At 39.9% G+C, this 20,587-nt stretch overlaps 1 protein-coding gene across 6 annotated transcripts in view; it reads right to left on the reverse strand.

Annotated features, from left to right (window-relative positions):
• Positions 1 to 2,464: 2,464 nt before the first annotated feature.
• Positions 2,465 to 20,587, reverse strand: part of LNX2 (ligand of numb-protein X 2) — an 84,598-nt gene continuing 66,475 nt past the window's right edge. For all 6 annotated transcript variants that reach the window (XM_067562918.1, XM_067562915.1, XM_067562920.1 and 3 more), the window contains 6 exons: positions 17,712 to 18,080; positions 14,144 to 14,284; positions 11,965 to 12,142; positions 9,744 to 9,975; positions 6,734 to 6,892; positions 2,465 to 4,758 (listed from right to left, as the gene is read on the reverse strand). In XM_067562918.1, coding sequence (XP_067419019.1) covers positions 4,623 to 4,758; positions 6,734 to 6,892; positions 9,744 to 9,975; positions 11,965 to 12,142; positions 14,144 to 14,284; positions 17,712 to 18,080 — 1,215 coding nt within the window. In that variant the 3' untranslated portion in view covers positions 2,465 to 4,622. The remainder of the gene's footprint in view (positions 4,759 to 6,733; positions 6,893 to 9,743; positions 9,976 to 11,964; positions 12,143 to 14,143; positions 14,285 to 17,711; positions 18,081 to 20,587) is intronic.

Consider the following 20,587-nt stretch of genomic DNA (forward strand, 5'->3'; position numbering starts at 1 on the left):
TTATTCCTTATACTTGAACTCACTATATCTTATGTGTAATTTGTTAATACATTTATTTCATTTTTACCATAAACCAACTTAGTGCTGTGTTTAAAGCAGGGGTTCTCAACCTTTTTCTCTTGGGACCCCCTTTGAAAATATTTCAGGCTATGCCCCCCTTACTCCTGCGCGGCTGCTGTGTGAGGCCCTGCCTTCAGAGCACCTGGCCAGCAGCTTCTGCTCTCTGGCCATCCAGCTCTGAAGGGCTCTGGCTGTCAGCCATGCATGAGGCTGATAGCCACAGCCACAGCATGTGTGGGGGCTGACAGCTTGACACCCCCGCATAACTACTTCACAAGCCCTTGAGGGGTCCCAACCCCTAGTTTGAGAACCCCTAGTGTACGCCTTAAACATTAATTTCCTAATTTGTTTACCTGATACTGGATCTGCCACCAGGTGAATTGACTGAGACTGATACCCAGTAAGGTGCAACCAAACAGCTTTTATTTTGGGACGTGTCAGAAACACGATTCCCACAACACAGATATAACACTACTTGAATAAACACTGGTGTCGAGACAGGATGGGGGAGTGAACCCCAGGCCCAATACCTTAGACCACAACCCCTTTGGTCCCCTCAGTCTGCGAAGGTATTTACAGTTTCTTTTCTCTCCCTCCCAGGGAGTGCTGGCCACGATCTCCTTCACTGGGTCCGGATCTCCACAGTAAGTCTGTTCCCGTCTGCTTCTTGTCCTTGATCCGTAGCCACGCAAAACAACGGTACCTCACCATGCTACCGCTAAGATGGGCAGCCCCTTGCTCTGGCACTTACTGCCTTAAATAGCTTCCCAGGGGCTGAGCTTAGCCAATCCACTGCTGGGATTTTCCCGCCTTGCTCGGGCTTTGCACATGGTACCGATTCTTAGGTTTTCCCGCCTTTCACTGTCACTGGGCAGACTTCACCTGCTGGCAGCCTGCCAAGTGTTAGCATCCTGCCTGTCTGAGGCCAATTCAAAACGGATTCTAAATCCAAGATGGAGTTTTCCCTTATTATTTATCCTATTTACAACCAAAAGAAGGGCACATAAAGATAACTTTCATTTCCACTGACACTGGTGTAAAGGATAGGGTGTGTTCAGCCCAGGTAATAAATTGTGATGTGATCTTGTATCTTTAGAGGAACAAACGAACCATATTATTTCTCTGAACTGCCCAGGTGAGAGCTGGACATTGCAGAGCACATGGTTTTGGGAAAAATATGGGTGTGTGCTGAGGTGAACCTGCTAGTTGTCTGATGGAAGCCGGAGTGGGGCTATAGACAGGCTGCCGGGGTCAGAGCTGCTGAACCAGGGTTGTCCGGCACACAGACACTTAGATGTGACCTGCATGCTTGTAGCTGGCAGTATGCATCCACGGCTGGGAGCTACAGCAGCAAGGCATTATAAGGCACCCAGGGATGCAGGGCAAGTGGTGACAACATCTCACCGGTCTGGAACTCCATCCCAGAACTTGACAAAGGCCCATGCACATATTATGAATGAAGAGAAAAATACCTCCCATATTTAATAGGACTAAAGTGAAGATGACTGAGGTAAAACTTACCTTGTTTACATTATTGTTTGTGCCAAAACAGATCTGGGAAGTGGGTTTAGATTTTCATTGTATCTGGATGCATTTTGCAATTGAGTTTTGTGATACTGAAATTTTCCCTCAGTAGTTCCTGATTGAAACAGAAATTAACCTAGTGAAATTGTGAACCTGCCGATTTTGCTTCATTGGGATGTCATGAGGCAAAATAAACTGCTTTATACTGTTAGCTAAAGATCCATATGGTTGCTTAGGATGACTATTCTTCTGGGAAGACAAAGTATATAGATTATTAGGTCCAGGACTTAATGTAATGGAAATGTGCATGTTCAGATGCAGAAGCTAAATCATTTAATGGTCTATACATCAAAATCCTAACCCTTTCACTTTCACAGTAGAGGAAGCACCGGAGTTGATGTATTGGCAAATCCTGCAGATCTTTTTCTTTTTTCAGGAAAGCTCTTTTCCAGTGTAAAGTTTTCTTAACCTTCTACCTCCTGGGACTCTATATAAAAAACCACAGTCGAAGACCTAGCCAGCACATCTAGCTGACTTTCCAGCAAGATTGGGTTGTGTCTCCCTGTGCCAAACCTGTCTTGTGGCACAGTCCTTTTGCTGATCAGCACCAGCTGGTGTCAGAAAGAAATTGCCCTTGTGGTAGATACTGGAATGGGTGGGTTTTCCATCACCTTCTGAAGCTTTTTGATACTACCCACTGCTGGGATATATTCCAGCCTGGTAAGTCTCATGTTCCTGTTTTCTTATGAATGTGCTCGGAGGTTTTTCTGTAAAGTTCTATAACTAATTTGTGATTAACCGGAGAGAAAAATATATCCCTAAATGGAAGGTGATTTCACTTATGTACATTCTTTGTAAAGAAAAACACAATACTGAGCAGTTAAAATAGGTAAAACGGTCTTATTTTCATTCATTCTTCAGTAATACCACACAATTAGATAGCAACACCTGAAAAAAATCTTGAAATAATTTAAACAGAAGGCAAAGAAGAACAAACCAGATAAACTAATTGCAAAATCATAAGAGAAATAAATAAAAAGCATTAGTTCAAGAGAGGGAACCCTTCAGAACAAGTTTCCATCACAAGACAATGTGATCAAAAGCTATTGCCCATTGGATGAACACATATAGCACAACTTAAGCTAAATCATGCTTTCACGATAAAAAAGAAAAAAGGTAAAAGTTTGATTTTTGCTTAAATTTTGAATATGATGTCACTTCAAATGAAATATTTTAAATCCAACACATCTGTCAATGTTTCCTAAAAGCTATGCAAAGATGTAGCTAGCAAAACTTCGCATTAAAAACAAAATATACAGTTAAACTATTTTTGGGTGGGAGAAAACTGGTTCTCATCTCAGCCAGAGATATCAAAGAAATGTAGCATCGGACTGCTTCAAAAACAAATATTCTCTATACAGTAATATACTGCGCAGGCATAGGAGATTGTTCTGTATCCTGATAGTGTGAAAGCAAACAAGCATCATACACCACAGAGAGGAATAAAATTACTTCATTCATAAGAGCTTTTACATTTTTTGCAAGAGATGGTAGCTTTATTTTTTAAACAAAGCTACTGGAATCAGTGACATGCGATAATATGCCCCAATAATACAGCTGCTAAGTCTGAAAATAAAGTTCATGCTTCACAATTGAAATATGTAGTGATTCTGAAATACATTCACTGATAATTAATACCATCATTACAACAGAGAGGTCATTCATAAATTAGTTCAGATTCTGAACTAGGTTTCTAAATGAAACACTTTTTCAAGTACGCAGAACATTAACAATGTACAGATTTTGCTCCAGATCAGCACATTAGTTGGTGTACTTTTACAAAAGGATGCTTATCCTGCAAATGACGTGGATAAAACAAATCCTGCAAGTTATAGGTTTGCTTTAAAAATGCTAAACATAATTAAAGTATTATAGTTGCCAACAATTGAGTGGCAGGTGCTTACCAAAGAAAGATGATTTCTCAAATACAAGACAGATCTTTTCAGCATTTTATGGGAAGGAAGGCGTTTGTCAGCAAGTGACAGAACAAGGAACAATTCTGCAGCTCATTTTGCACTTTGAGTCTGGCCTCTTTGCTTTTAAACGGTAACATACACTTTCATAAACAGCTTTCTTTTTTTAAATACCTCTCTGATTTACAGGTTGAGTCACAAAAATATTTCTACACAAGAATAAAAAGAGCTACTGACAACCACAATATAAACTGTAAAAATGGTTTTAGTAAAAATGTTCATCAAAATTTTTTGACATAGCAAAACATTCATTTGGAAAGTAAACTCTAATACAGCAGGCAGTTTGATCAAAGGAGAGCCAGGCATTTTTATTGTTGCCAGCATTGTGACTGATTACTTCCATATTCTTTTGCATTACAGGATACAAACTTTGTAATATATTAAATCATTTTCTAACAAAGAGTCTGATTATTGCACTTTATAAAAATTCCAGTAATATCAGGCTTTTGTCCTACTCTTCTGTGAACACTGATGACTTGCAACAATAACCATGGAACCAAACACTTTCTTATGAATAAAACAGGTCCTTGAATGGTTTTAACATAGTGGAATAAAATGAAAACACTTACAAAAATGAAAAATGCATTCCTTTTGATATTGATTTTGATACACAGCAGCAATGGGTAGGACTAATTGCTGACAAGAACCTTCTCTTAGGGAAGATAGAGTATATAGCTTACCGTTTTACGTTTCAATTTGGAAAAATACTAAGCGGAACCAATAATACCACAGTTCTTCTGCTGACTGTCTCGAAAGGCTAATGACAATAACATCTTAACATGCATGTGCCAGCTCTTAAACAATGAGTGCAACAAACTTGGTAGATATGGCTGTTTCAAGATGGAAAGATACGTACAGTGAGGAGGTTGAGAATCCCCCCCCTCTTTAAAATATAAAGTGGTTTTTGGCCCTGCTTATTACCAGCTGTATCAGTAGAAAAAAATTGGAGGTTTTGTACCAGCCACGTAGAAAATCAGCTGCTTGAACCAAAGCGGTTTTACAAAACTATATGAGGCTTCCAGGCCAACAAACAACAGTCAAAGTTACTTTGTTCCTCTGCTCTTTCAGCATAGGAACTAGTGAGGAATGGCTCATGCCCACTGTGGATAGTCCATTTACAGCAACAATCATGTCACCACACCTAAAAAAGAAAACAAAATGGAAAGCAACTCATGAACAATGATACACAACAACTCTAACACAGCAATGAGTAACAAACAACATTGCATATTTAGGGCCTTGGGTTTCTACTGGACTTGAAGTTCAGCTGCAAGAGCTAAAAGCATTTAGTTAAAAAAAAAAAAAACATGAAGTTTGACTGCCCATTGTAAGTAGTATGGGGAATTCTTGAACCCTTGGGTTCAGCTCTAGAGTAATTCTAATACTAGCTTTAAGAGTTTGCCTGTGGAAAAATATCAGGATTGATGCAGGAGTGGAGAGGGAGAGAGAAAAATAGTTTACTGGGGTTAGCTAGGGGATGATAAAACATATTACACATATATGATATGATAAAACCATATATATGTTTATAGGATATAACACACACACTTACATATAATATAAATTTATTGTAGCTGGCTAAAGCAGTGACACCTATAGTTAAGATTGCTCAACGCTTTCCAACGTAAGACCCTGTTTTCAGTTGCTTATAACTTTACCAAAATTAACCATTCAAGCTAAAATTTCCCATGCCAGGTGTCTGCCTCAGGCTGTGTGTGTGTGAGTGAGTGAGAGTGAGATATATTTATTTATTTATATTTTGGAAAGTTTCAATAAAATGGTTCAATTGTTTCCAAGAATGAGGGGGAAACAGCCTGACTCAGAGTGGTGAGGAGCAGATGGACAGTGAGGGGAAAGAACCCTTCCTAACTTTTAAGGCTACAAAGTCAAGAACTCAATGTTCTTTTAACATAGTTATTTTTAAACGTAATTGTATATTAAAATAAAAATAATAATTTACAGAACCATAAAACAAAATACAGTATGCTTAAGAACCTGAGAATGTTATTTTATCTGATATTTAAGGATTTTAAAAACTTGTTAGGATACTGGTATGCAGTCTTAAAGTGTATGACCAGGGAAACCCCATTCTCAGGAATAAGACATGCAGAATTATAAACACATTTCTTTTCTTAAGCTACTTTGTAAAGAAATAGAAATACAGAGACTACTGTGTAGTAAACCTCCACGAGTCAGGAAGATCTTCCAAAACCAGAGTATCACCCTTTGCAGTTTTGCTATTGCTATGATCTGAATCATAAGATGACCTCTAATCACCATGGCGTTGGAAACATGCACTAGGCTGTTCTGAAAATGAATTAAGCCTTCCTCATCTTGTATTCATCACGAGTCATATCTCTCCTGTACGTAAAACAATATGGTACAATCTTCTCCTCATATTATCGAACCTTCGTGCAGCCCAATTGACAAACAAGGGAAGCTTTAATAGGCATTTCAAATTCTGCATTTGGATGGACACTAAATTCAGCCAAAATGAACACCCAAATGTCAGATTTGGGGATCCTATTAAAGTACTGTATTTGAAAATTGGACCCTGCATGTTGATTGACTCTCACAATGATCTTGACTAGGTACTGCCCCCTAGCCTCTCCTCCACTCACTTCCCCACTCCTCTATTATAAAATGAGGCTCCTCTCACTTTTGTAGTCCTCCCTGAAGTAGGCAGAAAGCATTATACAACATGCTCACTTCTCCACTCTAGGCTTCAAACCCTGGGCAAGACATTTGCTACCTGTGCTGGGTCTTGGCCTAAAGAAATCAGTAGAGGTGATGGGGGAGATAGGTCAAATCAGCATCACAGGCTGATTGATGGTGGAATGTGTTTCCAAATAAAGGTGAGAGAAAGAAGAACAACTGGGACTAGTGATTCTCCAAGTTCTGACTGATCCCACTTCCCTCAGTCAAAAAAACTTACTACTTCCCAGCACTGCACCCAGTAGAGGTGCTAAGCTTTAGGGAGGTCACCAGTTCCCAAGAAACACCTGGATATTAGTCAGTGTCCCAAGGGTTATATGTAATGTAATAAAACACTTCATGAAATATGAATTGGATGGACAGAATGATAATACCATTTAAAAATATGCGACAGTACTTACTTTAATCTTCCATCAAAGTATGCTGGAGTTCCAAGAACAATTGTTTTAATGAAGAAAGGCTGGTTTGTGTGATTCTCCTCATATCCTCCAACGATGCTAAAGCCCCAACTTCCTAAATTGCTCCTCCGTAGCACTACATCATGGCAGCTATGTAGGCAGCTGTGAGGTGAGAGAACAGCGTGGAAGGAGAAAAACACATGCCACGTAAATATTTTTATGTTATGCGCAACACTTGCTATATCACATCACTGCAATAAGCATGAAAGAGAAGGGATAATAGTGAGCAAAGGATGGTAATTAATAGTTTCCCAGGATGAGTCATCTTGTAATATTTAACTATCTTGACTACTGTGTGCTTAAAATTACAAAAAATACTTTGGAGGTAAAAATGTATTAAACATAAATAACGCTCTGTTGGAATTATTGCTTAAATTCAGTTAAGTCTGGAAAGTGACACTAAAAAAATGATATGGTGGGGTTTCATATTTACTGAAAGATGATTTTTCTAACTGTCAGTTTAGGATTTTCCAACTTCAGTTTAGGATCTGAAAATCCATCTGTCTTCTTTCTGCCTCTTACTGCTTTATCACTACCAGTAATGAAAATTCTGCAGTCAGAGGACAAGTTTTTTGGATGATGCAAAAGGCAGAGTATAAATAATCCAGATTGCATTCTAGTAGCTATCTTGGCTTTGAAATACCTACAGTAGTGAAACAAGTAGTAGTAAAACAAGGAAATATGACTAAAAATACACAAAGAGAAAATCTGTTGGGTAAAAATATGTCAGATACATATAGTCATTTTCCTGACCATCACCACACTTTTAAAGTGATATTGCATATGTAAAAATGCTGAATTAAAGAATATTTTTCTTTTCATAGAAAATCCTTATTCAAATCCAGAGAAGCAGAAGAATTTGAAGTAGGGCTACCCATTGCTTCTCTAAATTAATCATGTCGTGCTATGCACTGTAGCATATAAGGCATAATTAAGGAGCAACATGTGGTTGTTTGTAATATGTGAGCAATAAATGACTGCCAACTCTTGTGAAGTAGAGGTATTTATCAGACTTGAAAACAGTTTGCTGTAATTGTATAACTCACAAGATGTTATGACTATTTTACAGTTACAGAAAGTTACATACAGGCATCTTGTACAGGAAAAACCTAGAGGAAATGAGAATGGGCCTGATCCTGGAAGCCCTTTTTATCAAGGGAAATGCTTGTTACTGTGCATAGTTCTATTCACTTCAGATTTTTATTGTGGTCTCAGTACTTATTGTCAGATTTGGTTTCTCCCCTGGTTAGTTGCAACGGGAGATTAACAGGGGTCATGATGTGCATGTATCTGACACGACCCCATGTATGGTCATGCTCGAGCCACGCACACAAAATTTATACTGAACTCAATTAGTCCTGTAGGATCATCAGAGGGATTTTGAGAGCAACTCCCACAATGCCGCTATCCTGCCTCTTGTGGATTGCATCACCATCAGAGAGGCAGGATGCCTTCAGAAAAAAAGGAGACACAAAAACAGGTGCATGTTTCAAGACAGCCACTGAATGGACCCATTCCACCACACAAAAGGCTGAAGTCCAGAAAGAGCTTTGCCTCTGTAAGTCCCTTACTCTGTAGCCTTCCACAGTGGTATTTTGGGGTAACAAAATGGGGAGAAACGCCAGTGATCTTGGAGAACCTGGCTCCCTCAGAACAACTCCCTCCAGCTATTGACCTCGAATGAAAACAATGATGTACTCTTAATCGAGTGAGAGCTGGGCTGGCAAAGACTGGTGACAATATGGTCAAGTGGAAGCTGAGGAAAGACCCCAGATATGAATGTGGAGAACCTAGGCAAACACTTGAACACTGCCACTAGTGCCCCCTGTCAACATCTCTTACTCCAGAAGAACCATTTGAGATATGTGACAACAACAGATCTTGGCTGGTTTTGGAGCAGTAAGCTATCACGACGACTTCAGGATTTCATTCTGCTACCATCACATTCTGCATGCTCTCTGTGGTTACATCTGCAAACTGTGGGTGTAATCCTGAAAACTCTTAATATTAAGGATAGGGCTTAGTGATTAAAGGTAATAGGCTAATAATTAGCACAATAAGCACAATCCTGGACAGTAAGCATTTTCCAGAATTAGGCCCATGGTTTGTTGATGTAGCTACCAGAAAGTGAAGAATGGGATGATAAGTGAAATCTGGTGATATCAGTCAGGCCACAAATCAGGAAAAGGAAGTGGGTTTGCTGCGAGTTTCAACTGAATGTATTTGTGCTTGATGGAGTTGGTGGTGGGTTTTCTTAGTTACATATGTGATATTTGTGAATGCAGGTTGGTCTGTTCTAACGTCTTTCTGCATGTGTGCCTAAGACCTGTGAGATAAAAGTCAGAGATCAGTGAAGGTTATATCCTTAATTCTAGGAAGTTATTCATTTGCCTTTATAATCTGTGTTTTGTATATTAATATAGAATGATTTGGGTAGGTGTTCTATGTTTCCTGTTTAAAACTCGGGCATAACTTAAAGATCAAAAGGACAGCTTACATTCATCAGGGGAATTGAACTTGGTTAGTATTAGACTTTTCCAAGGTTTCTGAAGGGATAATCAGTGTTTTCTTTCTTCCGATTGGCTAACAGGATACTTTTCCTGTACAATCCTTTATAAGTGGATTGTAAATTGAATGTGGCAGCAATAGTTAGCACCTGCTTCACCCTATTGCTGTCTGTGCCTAAGCTATTCTCTGCTTTTGAGTTTAAATCAGTTTTAACATTACATTAATTAAAACTGCTGTAGCAGCACAAAATAAAACCACACTAACAATGAATTGTTATTATATCAACGCATGACTGAAAAAGAAACCCTAAACATGTTGTTTCAGCCCTACGTAGGTCACACACATTTTTATAGCAAATTGAGACATGTTAGGAGAGTGACAGGAGTTAATATTATAATAACACAGTGTAAACATGAGTTTAAACAGATCATTCACTAACTAGCACCTTGGAAGCCCCAGCCACATGACCCATGATGGTGACCAGCTAGTATCATATTCGTTTTCGCTGACTGTGCTTGGCTGTTCCTCGTTCGTCTGGGGTTGTTCTTCAACTGTCTGGACCTCCAATGTTCTGAGCGCCACCACGGAAGAGTTAGCACTGGCTTTGAGCATAACCACTGCCTCACTATGACTTAGATTGGTCAGATCAATGCCATTAATATTCAGCAACACATCACCTGTTTAAAAGGCACAAATAGGAATGTGAGTCATGTGGCCTATTGAACAGTTGTCTTCCTGTGCAAATACATGGCCTGTACTTGTAACACATTACCCAATGCTGGCTCACGTCAATGTGTTATTGTGGATCTAGACAGTCAGAAACAATACTTCTCAGAGGTATGAACTGCAGGGGATTAACTCTGCAGCCTCACACGGACAATTTAAACATTATAATTTTTAAACTATATCACTGCTGCATATTTCAGCAGAAACTCCCGCTAGTGTGCTCGGCTATCATGCAATTCAGAGATGGAAATGATCTATTAGGTCAGGCATCTCTATTGCCACCAATAATAGAACTTCCCTGCTTGGAATGATCCATGTGGTATAATCTTCCAGTGCTTTGTTCAGTCCACATTTAAATGACTTGAACACTGAAGCTTCCACCACTCCCACTGGAAACTATTTTCTCCATTAGGGATTTTTTTCTCCTGACTTTTCCAGTTTACTGTTCCTTTTCTTAATTTATCCCATTACTTATAATCGTACCTCAGGATTTAAAGGGATGGGGGAAAAGTAATAGCAAAAGGTGTAACATAGCCACAAGGGAAAGTCTTGTAGAAGGTAGCACAACAAATGAGGCATGAGAAGAGTATCCCCCACTTCCCTCCCCATATGCACACTTCAATCCTACTGCTTGTCTGTGCTTTGCAAATAAGGAAAGACAAAACAGGAGTCACAGGAAAGATTGAAAAGGAAATATCAGCTCCGAGGAAGCAAGAGCATCTGTAAAAAGACAATAATGATCTGGAAAGAGTCCAAAACACAAGGATTGCTGACAAGGATTTTACTTGAGAATATTTTAAAAGAAGGAGAGTGTGAACCAAGAACGTTTCTTATTGTCTGAGTGGTTACAGTATTCCTGCTGCAGTGTAGAACAAATCAGCAAAAAACACACAAGATATGAGAATCAATCACTTTCCAGAAATTTTTGCATAGCAGGGAAGGCTAAGGCTGCAGTGGCAGGCTTCATTTGAAATTCCTTTTGCTGTAACAGCCTTAACATCACAAAAAGAAAGTCAGCTGTTGCTTCAACAAATGGATTTTTAAATAATGTTTAGAAAAAAAGATTTATATACTGCATTCCTGTTTCTACCTTACACAGTCATGAAAAATATCCTGAGTTACCTCATTTTAAATTTGCACATTTAAGTTACTTTCCATATCTTGCCCTTCTGTCAGTATGAGCCCAGGAGTTTTCGAAGTCAATGCAGTACTGCTTGGGGTTGCATTATGTATCTATGTGATTTAGGCTCACGTACAACACATTTTACAAAAAATAATCAGGAAAATGTCAGGCTCTGCCTTAAGCATTATCCCATTAGGATTACCAATGTCATCCATCCCACACCTGCTCCCACCTCCTAATTCCCTACCCAATTCCTTTCTCAAAAGTCTGGGAAAAGGGACTCCCCGCCCTGAAGATCAGCAAGCTCACTATAGGTCTGATCAGGGATGGGGAAAGAGTTACAGAAAGAAGGGTCGCTTGCTGAAAATGCCCTGCTAACCTGGCGCCTGTCATCAGAACAGACGAGTTTAGCTGAGGTACTGAAGATATTATACAGGGAGAGAGATGGTTTCTCAGACAGTGACAGGACCCAACCCATATGACCAAAATCAAAAACAGGATGTGTGTGCTGAAGTAAAAAATATCAGACAAGACCTTTAACTCATAGGGGGATTACAGTCAACTTTAAAGATATAACCAGCCATTTCCTGATCTCATCAGGCTTCCCCGGTTATCCTTATCTACAGAGCCATTTCCTAAGCCAGTGGAAAGTGTGGTATAATAAATATTCCACTGAATTTCCATTCATGTGAGAGAAGCATTTATCATTGCTACACTACATCTGCTGAGAAACCTTATGATACCATATGCTCGTAAAACAAATTAATCAACAGAATAATTGAAAGATGCACACACTGCCGTTAGAGTCAAATCTTACCTCGTTTGATCCTGCCATCTCTTGCAAGGCAGCCATGAGGTTGCACGCTAGTAACAAAGATTGGCAGGTCACCACTTTTGCTGCATCTGCCTCCTGCCACTGTCATTCCAAGGGATTCATGTGGTTCTTTTTTCACAGTGATATGCTTTTCTTGGCATGTAACACACTGAGAAAGATCCTGCAAGAAGACAACAAAAGATACTTTATTTAAAAATTTCGAAATTGATGCTTAATAGGTTCCTAATCCTTAGTTAGGTACCTACACAGAGCAGCCTGATTTTCAAAGGCGCAGAGAGCCTGCAGCCCTCACTGACTTCCATGGGAGGTGCAAGTGATTAGCGCTTTTGAAAAATCCAGCCATTTATAAAGGTTCCTTAACATGGATTAGGAGTCTAATTTTAAGCACCTATTTTTTAAGTCTCACCTTGCATTTACGTACAATATGCTTAGAGGGGCTAGCACTACACTGGACAAAGAAGAACTGCAAAGCCAAGTTTTGGTGCTGCTGCACAAAATCCAAATGTTCATATGGCTAGCGTCAGGGCACTGAGAAACACAGGACTTTGATGTTTTGGTGGAAGTCACTGTTACTAAGTACATCATTTTTGTAAGTATCATATGGACTAAACTACAGACTCAGTGTGAAATGAAAGAGCATGTGTACTTTAAGGTTCACAAGCTGACACACCCTTTAAACAGTTTATTTTTACAGAAGCACATTTTACTTTTGCTTTTGCAGCTTCTCTCAAGAATCAGGTTTACCTATGTTTGGCTTCACACCATCAGAAAGTTTTAAACCTGAACTAAAGGGTTGTTTACACAAGGAGTTGTTCTGCAATCAGCTATCCTGATTAACTCCCTGTGTGGTTGCTCTTTTTCTGGAATAAAATTGCCTTATTCCAAATTAGTTAAATCCACTTTGGAAGTAGATTAGGCTAATTTAGCATAAAACACTCTTATTCCGGAATAAGAATGTCCACACAGGGAGTTATTCTATAATAGCTATTCCAATTTAAATTCATAGCCTACCTTAATCCAAATTAACTTGCCTAGATAGACAAGTCCAAATGTGTATTTTATTTGCTTAAACCCCTCTAATGCCCACATACTTAGTGACATATTCAAAGCATTCCACATTTACCTCCAATGATCATCTCAAATCTACAGAAGACTTAGAGGTAAACTAAAATTACAGAAATAAGAAATTACACAAATTAATCTTCCAGTTGCAGTTACATCATCTCCTCCCCCCATATGAAAAAAAGAAGCAGTACCCTTTTATATTCCCCGTAAACAATGCCAGAAGTAGTTTGGTATTACAGTGGCAGACACATATCACTGTACGCGTATTAAAGGCAGCTTATTTTTAATTCCTTTAGGCTATTGACTGTCTACTTGCTGGTGCTGTATAGTTATGTAAACAGAATTCTTTAAGACAACCAACTTCAAAAACAACTCTGGCTTATCCTTAGATGAGAGAGGAGTGCAGATGAATTATATGATGAAACCCCTTGGTCCTTTTCTGAAATCTCTCAAATTTTTGGAAGAAAATCCTGGCAAAAACCCAAGTGCTCACAATTTAAATGACTGACATTGAATTTGGATACCAAAACTGTTTGTTGAAAAAGGATAAAGGAGGTTTATTAAGGCCAAACACTCTAGGTGATTATATGATTCATTGACTTTGAAGAGCCAGAAGTTGTATTTTTGGAACTATGAAAATACCTGAAGCATAAGCTCTGAAAAATATTTTATTTTCGTAGGCAGTCTTCTGCATAATGTCACACGGAGTCTCTTCAGTCTGCCCTTTACCCCATTCTATAAAATATAAGCCACTCAGTACCCTTGCAACAGCCACAGCTCTCTTTCCTTCGATTCAGAGAAGGGAAAACATGACTTTTCCCGCCACAGTCAATGACAATCTGTTTACATGGCTGGTGGATATGCTCCAGCTCCTCGGGTCTTGCAGTTCAATGGCTTGCACAGCAGGAGTCCAAAGGATGCTCCGGAATGGCAATCCTCCCACATGATAGTAACACGTTACCCACTTTCTCTCACATGACTCCAGAGCTCCAATTTTATCTCATTCACAAGACTTGGATGTGTCACTGTAGCCAGCAAATTGGAATAAAATGTTATTACATTTTCTTTTCCAGTGGAGAGAGAGAGAAACACTAACCTTATGCGAACTGTGTCTGCTGTGGAACAGCTGCTGCGACTGGTGCTGGCCGCTGTTAGGAGTCCCTGCTTCTCGGAGAATACTGACTGTTTGCGATTTCACTGGTCTGAAGATTGTTAAATTCACCTTCTCCCCGCTAGCCTGAGGAATATACATGCAAAATGAAAATAATAATGAAGTTCATATCATATTGTTATTAACCAATCGAGGAGGGATGATCTTGTGGCTAAAGTATTGGGCTGGGACTTGAGATATCGGGGTTCAATTCCTGGCACTGGCTCAGACTTCCTGTATGATGTTGGGCAAGTAATTTATTTTTTCCTGCCTTGGTTCCCCATCTATAAAATGGAGATATTAATACTTTTTCTCACCCTCTCTCTTGTCTATTTAGACTGTGACCTCTTTGTGACAGGGACTGTCTCTGACTATGTGTATGTACAGCACCTAGCACAATGAGGTCCCCAGTTTCAGTTGGGGCTCCAGGCACTTCTGTGATACAAGGCAATAATAAGAAAAAGGATGGAGTATATTGACAGGTCATGGATTTCTTAGTTTACAAAACTACTCAATGTTTGTTTCAAACCTTAACAGATATTTAAAAGCAAATTATTCACCTGAACTAAGTCACTTTGTATGCAGATTCAGGGAATTTGTTGAAGTAGTTAGAGAGAATGTATAGCCAGACCACCAACCGGTGTAGTTTTGGGGACTATCCAAAAGCTCAATAGTTACCCGAATGTTTCAAAATCCCAATGCCAAAATCTCTAAATGTGAAACTGACCTCTTCAAAATCTCAATACATTGAAACATTGACATAAAAATATCACAAGATTATTAGAATCTCCCTATAATTATAAGAAGTGATACTTAAGATGAAATTTAAATTAAACAAGCAAATAACCCACCTTAGTATCACAGGTCTCCAACTGCTATTGGAGTATGGGGTTAATCAAATAGTATACAACACTACTCTACAAATTCCTAGTGTTTAGGTAAGGTGGTTTACTGGATGGGTACAGGGCTAAGAGTCAGACTCTTCCCCCCTCCGTCCCATCCCTAGTTTTGCCATTGATTGGTTACTTCCCTTTTTAATCCCCATTTTACAGACAGGGAAACTGAGGCACAATGCTACCTACTTTCATAAAGCTTTTTGAGATCTAGAGTAAAGAGGGTGATAAGTACACAGCATTATGATCTTCCTTGATTTCTTCCATTAGACTCCAGACTACACTGAGCTCATCCCATTCATATGAATAATCTTATAAGCTTCAGTAGGCTATGACACACGCCGGGGGAGGCCAACACACTTTTTATTTCTGGCCACATGGGTTGTCTGAGGCCCCAAAAGGGGACAGGTGTATGTAGTGCATTTTGCACTATTATGACCAAAAGCACCCTGCATTCACACCCTACACAGAATTGTAATAACCTTTACACAAAACATGCCTTCTGAGATATTACTTGAAAACGAAATAACTTGCTGGTCAATAATATCACGGTGAAATGTATGTAGCAACATTATATTCTCCCTGTACGATGCTGTTAGCACATGTTCAAACCCCACAGGCCTGACTAGACAAAAGGCATTAAACATGTCTATCCTAGACAAAGGAATGTGTGTTTACCTCAATTTACATATAGTAGTAAACACGGTCCTTGAGACAGCACAAGGGGGAAATGGTGAGAGACAAGGCAAATCTGCATTTCAGCACACACAGGGGAGAAGAAAAATCATGGAGCTACCTTCACTCCCAGACTCCACGTCACCTTCTTTGAGTAAACTTTCCTTTGAGGGGTAATCTTCAGAAGAATCCACTTCAAAGGGTGACTGGACTATAAAAGTGAGGGGGCAAAAACACCCCAAGGCATCTCTCCCGATCTCTCTCTCACTCACTTAAGACAAAGGAACCAGTCCTTTGACATTGGGGAGAATCCTGACCTGTGAATTTGGTCAGCAATGTTGCTGGGAACCTGTGGTAAGTATTTTACCTTGAACCAAGTCTAGCTTGTAAAGTTTAGCTACTAGAAAGCATTTTATCTTTATTTCTCTTATAACAATTGCTGACTTTAATACATTATACTTGTACTCACTTACAGTCTCCCTTTGTAGTTAAATACATTTATTTTATTTTTTAATCCAAACTAATCCAGTGTTGTGTTTGAACTGTTTGGGTAACTCCAGTTCAAGTAGCAAACTTTTGCATATTGACCCCTCAATAGTGGGCAATAGACCTCTAAAATCTGAATTGCCCAGGAGAGGGCTGGACAGTGGAGAACACACATTTTGGGGAAAATTTGGGATTGGGAGTGCGTTGGGGCCACCGTGCAAGGAGTAACCAAGGCTGGTGGAAGACAGTGTGTGGCTGGAGTTTTGCTGACAGGTTGCTGGGGTCAGAGCTGTAATTATACACAGAGTGTGGCCTAAATGCTGTTAGGCTGTCTGTGATTGGCCCAGTTTGAGAGCTACAACAATAAAGCATTGGGGGACACCCATGGTTACGGGGCAGGCAGTGGCAGCCTCTCAACAGTCTGGATCGTACCCTGGAATGTGACAACTCTATAAAAGAATCTATATTATAAGATCCCAGGAATGTCACTCCGAAGCTTAAAATGGCCGTAGAGTCAGTTTGAAGTGATGGAATCAGCTACATGGCTGGAGCTCCTTTTGTTCAGAGTATCACAAGGTTGCATCTTCCCTTGGTTTTGCGATCTGTTATCATCCAATTTTTAAGTTCTTAGCCATTCTGACTTCACAAATTACACCAGTAAGGCATGCATCTCTGCCATGCCAGGAGTCCTAGACCATTGCACTAACAGAGGTAACTCAACCAGTCACCATCATTACTCTACTGGTAATCTGCATGCAACAATTTCATTGGCTGAATGAGGGAGACTCCACATTGATACTTAGCCCAGCTGCCACACTGGTGCACCCAACTGCCACTGCACAAACCAACACAAATCTCCCAGAATTACCCCCTGTACAAATCAATCCCCCCACAACACAACCAGCATACACAATACCACCACCAAACACCCATAGCTCCTCATTGCAGCACATACCCCTCATTTGCCACCCCCACAAATCTACACTAACTCTCCCAGCACAACACAACCCACACAAAAATCAACACAACCACCCCCACACAATAACCCCAACATCACTCTGAAGCCTAGAAATTCTGTTGAGTCACTGGGAAGCAAATGGAAATAGCTACCAGCATGGCAGGGAGCTCTTTTTGTTCAGAAAATCGCAAGGTTCAATCATCAATGGGATTCACAGTCTGTTTCCATCCAATTTTTAAGTTCTCAACTTGCTTTGTTTGTTTGTTTTTAAACAAATATGACTTTATAAATTACCTGAGTGACAGCACGGGCTTTCAGCTACTAGTAATGAGTAACATCTGCCAAAGCCACCACAGTTTAGGCACAATACACAAGTTGTTCTGTCCTGTACTATGCCATTTTTGGGTGAAATTTGGTGATCTGTACAATAAATACCTTGATATGTAATACATTTTAACGTTTCAGACTGAATAAAGTACTCCTGTTAGAGGACAGAGTTTACCTGGATAATCTGAGCAGCAAGTTCCGGTGTCCCATGTTTTAGGTCATGTCCATTGATTGCGAGTACTCGGTCATTGCTGCAGAGTCTGCCATCTTGAGCAGCCAACCCCCCTTCCAAAAGGTCAAGAACAAAAACTCCTGGCTCATCTGTTCTGCGCACTAATTTAATGCCAAGCTGTTCACTGGAGTCTCGTTTATGCAGCGTCACATGAAAGCCTTCCTCTCGCAAGGAAGTGCTGTCTGCATGGTTGTGTGTCCGGCTTCCAAATCGTCTCTCTCTGAGCACTGTGAGGTGCAGCACCATGCAGGGCATGGAAAGAACAGCTCGAGCATGGTTATGGGACACATTGCTGATGTCAAAGTTATTGACCTGGAAAACAAGAAGTAAAATGATATTCATGTCTGATTAGTTGTTTCCAGATGTATAAATAAAATCCTTGCCAAACTACAGTCCAGAGACCCTGTTACAAACTCCTAATGGCTTATACCTGGAATTATCTACTTACCCCATTGTGCACCCTCTCTCTCTTCATTCAATTCTCTCCTAAAACCCCACCTCATCTGCTGAGCTGCAAAGCTAACCCCCTCAACATTACACCATCATTACTGCAATGAACACCCATTTCCACCACATTCTACATTACTGCCATCCTCTCAGTCTCCCAGTGCATTTGCGTCTGATCTTCGTGAGTCTTTCACTCTGTATGCTACTCAGGGCAGGAGCTGTTTGTTCCAGTCATACCTTTATAGAGCCAAACACATTACTGTCACTTTAAATATGAGAAGCCTTAAAAAGAATGTGTACAATTTTTTAAAGAAAGGAACTTTAAGGATTAGTTTATAATCTTCACAGAAACATTACTTTTTGTAAAATTTGAACGGGATTGGAGCATACGCAGGTGTTTTGTATCAGAAAGGTACCAAATATTTCAATACCGGATCATCTCCAATGGGGGTATATGCTCAGATATTCAGCCAATCAGATTACAGATTGGTAAATCTATAAAATTTGACCTACAGTACAGCAGGTTGTAGAATTAGCTGGTTTTGACTACTGGACAATTCTAATTCATATTTAGAGAGTGAAAAAAATATTTGTTTTTTCATATATGTCAGCATGCTTTATATTACACTTGTATGTTGCCCTAAAGCAGGGGGTTCTCAAACTTTTTATTCAGGGACCCTCTTTGAAAATATTTCAGGCTGCGATGACCCCCTCTACCCCCCAAAAATGATGACCCTTCCCATACCATGCCACTCTCCCCCCATGCCAGGCCATCCTTACTTCTGTGCTGCTGCTGGGGGCAGTGCTGCCTTCCAAGCACCTGGCCAGCAGCTTCTGCTCTCTGGCCACCCAGCTCTGAAGGGCTCTGGCTGTCAGCCATCCATGGGGGTGGACAGCTCACAACCCCCCCATAATAACCTCATGACCCCTTGAGGGGTCCCGACCCCCAGTTTGAGAACTCCTGCCATAAAGGATAGTATCTGAATTACAGGATGTCCATTTCACAGTTAATCAGCTTCATTTTGCAGTATTAGCGCTCAGGATCAGGACTGTAAATGAGACACCACATAAGTGTACAAGGAAGCAGAGACAGAGGCTGTCTTGGATGCCAGTCCAAGACTTTCTATATTAAGTCATGCACCTCCCGTACCACACCGAACAGAGAGAAATTAGCACTGCTGGGATGAAGTACCAGTGATTGTTGTTGAAAACCACGTGAGCTACAATAAAATAATTCAAAAGCATGCAAGATGCAGAATATTAGAATTATGTCCATCATTCCTATTATTATACGATTTGAGGTGGAGTTAATAAAAAAACAGTATCTGATTTTACTGGTTTCTACCTGAAAACTATTAGAGCTAGAATCAATGCAGTAAGTGATCTGAAGGCTTGGAATTTCTACTAATGCTTTGAAAACATTCATCTTTAACTCTCAGAAATTCTAGAATATTGGCTGCTAAAAACAGTAGGAATGAGAGGGGAAAAGAGATGGTAAGTCTGAATAAATTGATTTTTGTGTATGTATCACCTAAGTTGTTATTTTTTTCTTCTCCTAGGAAAATGAGAGGATCTTGGAGGTTCATGCTACTGCTGCCATCTTAAGTAGTTCCTGTTTCCACATTCAGAATGACCACAGCACAATTAAGTGAAGGAAAATATTAAACTTAGGGGAAAAAAACTACAAAGTCAAAAAATTTTCAATATAATTAGACCATTGGAGCTCTTCTTGAAAATGGAAACAAACAGCTTATGCTAGCGACAACCTCTTACTCCGACTATCAGATGCCTCTGGAAGAGGTAAACATTGAGGAGGTAAAAATATTCACTAACATATTCTTAATGAGCTGTGAAGCTAATGCCATGATTTACTTTATATAATAGCATTAAATCTTGTGCCTTAAGTCAAGTGCTAACGGGTATCTGAAAAGGAAAAGACTTCTCAATTTGGGTGAGCAAGAAGAGTTAAAGTTCACCTCACAGTCATATTCAGCTTCTCTAAACTGCTCAGATAACACTCTTTGAAGGAATCTTCAGAAGTCCACAAGTGAAGCATGAACAAATATAACTGCACGCAACACAATATCTAGTTTTGGTCTGCAAAGGCCATGCCTAGTAAATTTCATTAGCCAGCTTAGCATCTACAGAGGTCAATTCTGCGCAAGGAAGCCCTTAGGTCTTCTACAGTTTCTTCTGACCTCTCCGCATCCTGCTTCTGTACTCCCCTCTTATAATAGCAAGGGGATTCTACTGAACTAGCTTACAGAGTTTGCAGAGCCTCAGCTACAGCTACACTAGAGAGATTACAACAAGCAGTGCAGCTGCACCACAATAAACTCTCTAGTGGAGCCGCTCTAAGACAGTGGGAGAGA

The sequence above is a fragment of the Emydura macquarii genome, unplaced genomic scaffold, assembly GCF_026122565.2.
Source record: "Emydura macquarii macquarii isolate MOO-44397 ecotype Brisbane River unplaced genomic scaffold, CSIRO-AGI_Emac_v2 contig_2473, whole genome shotgun sequence".
Lineage (NCBI taxonomy): Eukaryota > Metazoa > Chordata > Testudines > Chelidae > Emydura > Emydura macquarii.